Source organism: Poecilia latipinna, unplaced genomic scaffold (genome assembly GCF_001443285.1).
Source record: "Poecilia latipinna isolate Pla-1442-1.1 unplaced genomic scaffold, P_latipinna-1.0 Scaffold436, whole genome shotgun sequence".
Classification (NCBI taxonomy): domain Eukaryota; kingdom Metazoa; phylum Chordata; class Actinopteri; order Cyprinodontiformes; family Poeciliidae; genus Poecilia; species Poecilia latipinna.
Genome location: NW_015113052.1, coordinates 309,863 through 317,025, shown reverse-complemented (window position 1 = coordinate 317,025; position 7,163 = coordinate 309,863). Strand labels below are relative to the sequence as shown.

At 39.6% G+C, this 7,163-nt stretch overlaps 1 protein-coding gene across 5 annotated transcripts in view; it reads left to right on the top strand.

The window, feature by feature from the left end:
• fndc3ba (fibronectin type III domain containing 3Ba) overlaps positions 1–7,163 on the top strand; it is an 80,208-nt gene that overhangs the window by 27,307 nt on the left and 45,738 nt on the right. For 3 of the 5 annotated variants that reach the window (XM_015038291.1, XM_015038290.1, XM_015038294.1), the window contains exons 4-6: positions 4,621–4,852; positions 4,958–5,144; positions 6,167–6,297. In XM_015038291.1, the coding sequence (XP_014893777.1) occupies positions 4,621–4,852; positions 4,958–5,144; positions 6,167–6,297 (550 nt within the window). The remainder of the gene's footprint in view (positions 1–4,620; positions 4,853–4,957; positions 5,145–6,166; positions 6,298–7,163) is intronic. The other 2 variants (XM_015038293.1, XM_015038292.1) reach the window with 1 other exon arrangement.

Sequence of the window (7,163 nt, the reverse complement as noted above, 5' to 3'; positions counted from 1 at the left end):
TTTTTCCCCCCCCCTGGGAAAAAAAATTTCTACCCGAGTTTTTTTTTTTTTTTTTTTTTTTTTTTTTTGTAAACTCGCATTAAATATACATTGCCACGTACAGAACAGGTTGAATCTGTTGTAACTCAAATGCAACTTTTAATTATGTGTCAAAATGGGTAACAAGATGTTTGTCCACAAATGTCAGATCGATTCTTATGCCTCTTGTGATGTCATCAACCAACATGTGTAAAGCGGTCTCTGCTGCTTTTCCTTTGTCAGTAGGTTTTTAAAATCTTTGCACTGTGTGATGCTTGGAGTCTCATCTGCATCTCTCATTTTTCAGTGGAAACATAAAACACACACACACGCCAGATATTATCTTTAGAAGTATCGCTGGCGTGCAGCGTAGACCGCTCTTTTTCTCGCCGTTTGCAACTTTACGGGTTTGCATTTCTCCCCAGAACAGTGTTTCCTAATCTTTGTCCTTGGGGTACACTGTGCTGCATGTTTTAGATGTTTTTTTCCCCCCTTCTTGACATGTGTTTTGAATTAATGCGTCGTTAACAGGCTTCTGTAGAACTCGAGTTAATTTGTTCCTTTAACTTGGATGTTATGGAGCACATGCACACGTTGGTGTGAAACCCATTTCCCATCCTTCAATTCTAGTTTTCCAGTGTCCCTATAAAAGTTCAGTGGAATATCTTTCAGATGGATAAGTTATCCCACCACAAAATGGGGACCTCCTTTGAGAAGTTTAAAGATGGACTGTTTCAGATTTTCATTTTTTTTTTTCTATACATGAGCAGACATAACGGATTTTAGCTGATGCACCAACTTGTCACGTAATCTAGGTCACTTTTAATGCCAGTGGCACGATTTTTATTACACTTGCTTTACCATGGACCACAATGCCCCACAAAATACACATTATACAATGCCTGGATATTTATTCTAAGCTCAAAATCTATAAAATTGACTTAAGAGGGAAGTAAATGTGTGCTTTAGGCTTGCTTCTTTTGATGTCCTCTATCAGTGTTTTGAACTCTTATTTTGAAGTAAGAAGGGAAGCAGTTCTTCTGATGTTGATAGAGCCGACCTGACGCTCTGCAGCGTTTGCAGTGAAGAAGTAAATAGAAAAAGAAACATTGGAAGTGTGACGGACAAGACGCAAACGATTCGTAAACGATGTAACGACATAACGTCGGCTGCTAACCACGTCATTTTCTCTTGACGCCAAACTAACGGTGACTGTTTTCTACATTTAATCATTTCTACTTTGACATCTAAAATAACTCCATGGATCAAACCTGAGCTGAGGTTTTTGAAAACATGGCATCATCTTTTTGAAAAACACAAGATGTAGTCACTGTTAGCTGTTTTTGCATCAGACCACCTTAGAATTAGATGTGCACATAAATATTAATGATCAGTCCTGGTTTGTAATATATTACACTGATTAGAGTCTTCAAAACCCCACTATGGAACAAATAAGGGGTCTAAAATCTTGTCTCGTTCTCAAAACTGCAGTTGGGCATCATCTTGTCTCGTGGGCTAGGGGTACACTTTAAGCCCGAAAGATTTTTACCTTCGTCAGATTTTGCTTGAAAGTAATCTTCCACTCTAACCAACATGCTTCTTCTGAAAGGAAATCATTTAAAAAAAATTTTTCAGTAACCCAGCTGCAGTCCCATCTTGAATCTAATAATCTATGCAGGGATTATAAGATCAGGGCGATCATAATAAAGCATTTCAAACTCAAAGACTCGGAGCTCATCATCACCAAAGATTATACTTCAAAAATACCGGTGGAGACATGCAGGAACCTGGCCAGCAATTATGAGAAGGGTTTGATTGCTGTCGCAGCATTAAAGCTTGTCTGTTGTTTATAATGAAGGGTACGATTAATACAGGGTAAATAAGAACAAGTTGTTTCAAAACTCGTATATTTTGTTATGTTTTGCACATTAATCTTTGAGAAATGTCTGTCATTTCCTACTAGAAATCAAATGCTTGGTTAAATGAAAATAAAGTCTAAATCTGCACGGCGTATTATTTTACGCATGATTGTATTTCAATACTTCTAGATGCAAGAAGCTCAGAAGTACTTGAATCTTCCTTCATAGCTTTTCTTTGAATAAGACACCACAGAAAGTGTGGCAGCTCAGCAGTTTTTCTTTGGCTTTATGGAAGTTAGGGTAATATCACCACTTTGCTAGTAGACCACTTCCTGTTTCTCTTTATTCGATGAAACAAATTTGGTTGCCGAGAAGTCTCGAAACATGGACGGTCACTGTGTTAAACTAAAACAGCCGTCAACGTATACTTTATATTCTCGTCTATGTCTATCAAATTTTTTGTAAACTTTAATGACCAAGATGTTGGATCATTTCATCAGTGGCAAGAATAAGTGTTTTCTTTTTTTTTTTTTTTTTTTTAATAAAAAAATCAGTTTTCGATTAAAGTGCAATGAAACCACTCGTTCTTTTACATCAAATCGAGCAAGCCACTCGGGGGCTATTATCCACATATGTTTCATAGTCGATGTTGTTGTTGTAGAAGGAAGAAAGCTCCAGAATACAATTTGTGCATTGTGCAGGAAGCTCATAAGCTCTCATCTGGTTCAGGAAAATTCTTCCCCTCAGGGTGTTTGTTTACAGATTTCTCACTTTTTTTTTTTTTTGAGCCACAAAAACCAAAACAGTCTAAAGCTAAAAAAAAAAAAAAACAAAGCGCGCAAAGGAACCTCTCGGAGGCAGATCGTTTCTTGGGAAATTTCTGCAGAACTCAAGAGGATCTGGGAGCCATCATTCAAGAATGAAAAGCATTAGTTAAAGAAAAGTTTCCACAACTCGTGCTCAAACCACACACACACACATACACACACACTAATCAAATACCAGGCATTGCACCCATCTGCTTAGTCGAAGTGTAAAAAGCACACAAGCAACCAGGACGCCCTCCTCCCCTCAACACTACAGGAATGTGCTGAATTCGGGACGTGAGGGCCGTTTTGCTTTTTGAGTCACTTGTATGCAGTTGTGTCTGCGTTTTCTATTAAATTATATAAAAGAAAAAAAAAGGAGGGAGGGAGGGGAGGGTTATGCAAAACGAGTCAGATGGTTCTCACAAGTAGAGTGCTGTGAATGCATTGGTGCCGTGTTTGTGTTGAGATTGCGCTTCTACGCCAATGGAAGTCAGGTCATTGGCACACCGTGGGTGTGTGTTTGTGTTTGCCTGTGTGTGTGTGTGTGTGTGTGGGTGTGTGTTCGTAGGGAGCCGGCCAAGTGCGAGCGGGAAACGCTGTCACTCTTGCATAAACAAGCCTGATAGGCCAGACAGGCCGTCGGTGGGCAGTTTTCTTTTTGTTGTTGTTGAGTGGAAAAGGGGTTAGCTGAAAAATGCTAATAAAACTTTCTATGTTTGTTAGAAGTAGTGAGCAGCTGAGACGCGTCAAGATTTTTACCGTGCACAAGTCGTCGTCAGCATGTGCCGATGATTGCTTGCAGACAGATGGCGGTCGTGTGCGGATGAGCCCGTTTGCAGGTGTATTTGAATTAGCGAGTTCACGCCAATAAAAAGCACATGTGTGACTGTTATGTAGGCCACCTCCACATGTACTCACACAGGGACTTTGCCCTGGCTTTCTTGTAAACACTCTTGTTTTTCTGCTCCTCAGTAGAGCAGAGGATGAGAGGTAGACGGGGCCCTACTCTCCTTTTCTTTCTGGAAGCCCTTTTATTCCCTCCCTCAGTTGCATTTTGATGCTATGTTGCTGATCTGTTTGTGTGAAAGGTTTTTTTTGGGGGGGTAGTATTTGGTGTGTGTCTGTCTCTGTGTGTGTGTTGTTAGGGACTTGATATTGCTTCCCCTCTCTGCAGGGAGTGTGTGTTTGCTCCTTCCTTGGAATGCAAGCCTGTGGAAGACTGAATGGTTGGAATGTGTGTGCCTGTGTTTTTGTGTGGGTGTCCATTCGTTCCAGTTCATGAATGTGAAAGTGAATACATGTTATGGAATCTGCACTAATTTAAGGAGGATACTGAACCTCATGGTGACTGGACAGGGTGCATTCAAGTCGGTTATTTATATTCGTTTATTCGACTTCCGCATCTAAAAAAATATCACCTGGATATTTTTTAGAGTATTTATGTAGAATACTCTGTTTTCTAAGTAAATATTGATCCATTTCATTAAAAATTAAACAAATTCATGAATGCTGTTATTAATAATAAAACTTTATGAGGTGAATACCTTTCCCCATGAAATAAAAAAAATGCATAAAAATATTTAACAGGAATGCTTTTTTTAATCAGTTTTCTTTCTTTATCAAGATTTATTTATGTATCCATTTAATTATCAATTTGATAATAATCGTGTGTATTTCATGGACTTATTTTTTTTATCTCTTTTTATTTTAGGTCTATGCACAACTTTGCATCCACCTGTTGCATAAAATCCCAGGAAAATGCATTGAAATCTGTTGGTTTAAAGGGTTATGATCATTTTTTTACTAGGTCCAGTAAATGCATCTGTCATTTTGGTGCATGTCAGAATGCATATAAAATACTCCGTCTTATTATAATGTGTGAAACTGGGAAAACAGACCAATATTTACTGTGTATTTTCTGTCCATTTCCACAGGTGCTGGAGGATACCACAGGGGTTCGCCGAGTGGTGGTGACCCCCCAGTCCCCAGAGTGCTACCCTCCCTCTTACTCTCCAGCTCTGTCCCCCACGCACCACCTCCCCCCATACCTGGCTCACCCCCACTTCATTCCCAACTCTCACTCTTTCTATCCCCCCGTCAGCCCGGGCGAGCTGCCGCCTCATCAGTACTACCAGCACCACCTTCCCCCGATGTACGGCGATCCAGGTACTCGCACTCACCCTCCTGAATACCGGGGATTTTGGATTCAAACGATGAATTATGCAATCGGGCGTCATAAGATGTAAATGATCAATTTCACCAAATTTTCAGTGTCTTCTCTCCTTTCAGAAATCATCCCAGTTTATGGGATGTCCAACTACATCAGCAGAGAAGAGACGTACACTAAGCCACAGCCTAAAAAGATAAAGGAACAGAGACTAGAGCGACAGAACCGACTCAATTCTCCTCCTTCTACTCTCTATAAGGGCAGTCTTGGGCCAGCACACAACGGATACAGGTAATCATTCTTCTTCTGTGGGTTTGAAACAGGGATACTTAACACATAAGATGAGGCTGTTTAGTTTTATTTTCTTGGTTTTGCCATCGAAAGAGTCGTAGAAAAAGGTATAAAGTACTAAAAAGCTGTATTCTGTAAATACAATATTATTGTATTTACCTTTTTCCCAACTTACCGCAAGAAGACTCTCCACTCATGTGTGAAGCATTTCCCCGACTCCAAACGCTAATTTCAGAGAAAAATCTAAAGCGGAACTCATTCTCTGGTGTAAAGCAAAGAATGAAGAAAGACTGAAGTTGTTTTTTTTTTGTATTGCCACTGGGAACAATTCTTTGGACGAAGTAGGTATTTTAAGCATAGCTAGCACTAGCATATGCTAACTATTCAGCAAGTAAAAGGTTATTGTTGTCTTAAGTGAAGAAACTTATTCTATTGCAACCTTTCTCAAAAGTTGGAGTCTGGTCCAGAGATCACTCTAAAGAAATAATGACTAAACAAAGACATAATTGTCAATATTATTGGTGCACAAGTAGTAAAATATTCCCCATCAACAAAACCATTGTGGGGCAAGCCAAATTTAAAATGCGAGTGCTCATTGAGTTTTACTGTGAGAAATTAGAACAGATTAGGGTCATAACTCAACAGTTATAGACATTTAAAGTTAACTTGGTTTTGCTTGTAAGTTTTGAGCAAATTTAATTTAGGATTTAATCAGTCGTTTTGGAATGTGGACCTCATCCAGAAATCACTTTTGGATCTCTGATTATAAAGTTTCTGTAGCGTGAACTGAAGACATTTACTAACTGAATAAAATGTCTATTTTTTTCCACTGATGGAATAAATCCATCAAGGTTTGCGTATATATATAAACTTTTTTTATTGACTTACAGGAATTTTGCTGCTTCAAATGTTTAAAAATGAATTGATCATTTGAGAATTTTGTCCAAAATAACCTTTTTTTGTGTGTGTAATATATCTGCGTGAAAATTAAATTGAGTTATTTCATTTTGTTTGTGATGCAGTAACAAATCACACGCCCCATCGCTTGGGTCAGCGGGGTCAGGGGGCGGAGCCAGCAGTCCAGGGGGCAAGAAGCCAGAAAGACGACACCGCTGCAGTCCACGAAACAGTGAGCCAGAGACGCACACACAAGGTAGGAGACGAGGCCGAGAGTCAAGGCAGTGAGACAAAGTGACACACTGATGAAACAAGATCAAGCATGCCAAATCCTAAAATGACACATCTGTCTACAGAGATGCTAAAGAACGTCACAATAGAGCCTCTTTATTTTCTAAACTGAAACATAACTGTACTACCAAATTGCCACATATCTCTTTATGGATTTTTTGTTTTACATTTTCCTTTTTTATTTGACCAACTTGGCTTTCTTACAATCTTACTGCCCCTTTTGCATTCAAGCAAACAAGATGGATTTCCCTTCTCAGTTTTACTTCTTCTGTCCTTTTTTTCTGTCATAAACTCAATGAGATGAAAAATAAAAGCCAGGATCAACATGCTGAAAAGATCTGGGGGTTAGGATGGTGATGGAGACTGAGGTGAGAAGGTGGGGAAGAAGGGTTGTCTGGGCAACCGCATAGCTGAACCCGTCCCTCAGCGCTATCGTTTTACCTCCGCCACAATACCGGCCTTGTTGGTGGGCGAGAGAAGGGGTAGGAGAGATGGAGGGGGGGAGAAGGGTGGTGTCGCATACCTGTACAGTCCTGCATGGGATGAAGGGAACCTTTGAGCTCCGTGATTCAGACACCGCAGTTCAGCCTCATCACCCACATGCACGCATGTGCAGAAACACTGAGGGACATACCTGCCCTCACACACTTTTTTTTTCTTTTCTTTAAGCTCTTAATAAAAATAAATAAAAAAGAATGGTATGTACCACTTTATGTGCCCCTTACAGCACATGGGGACATCTGAGGAGGTGATGATGGAACAACTTGAAGAGACAAAAATGAATTGATTTTCATTTCTACTTGTCAAACTTTTTTTTTTTTTTTTTTTTTT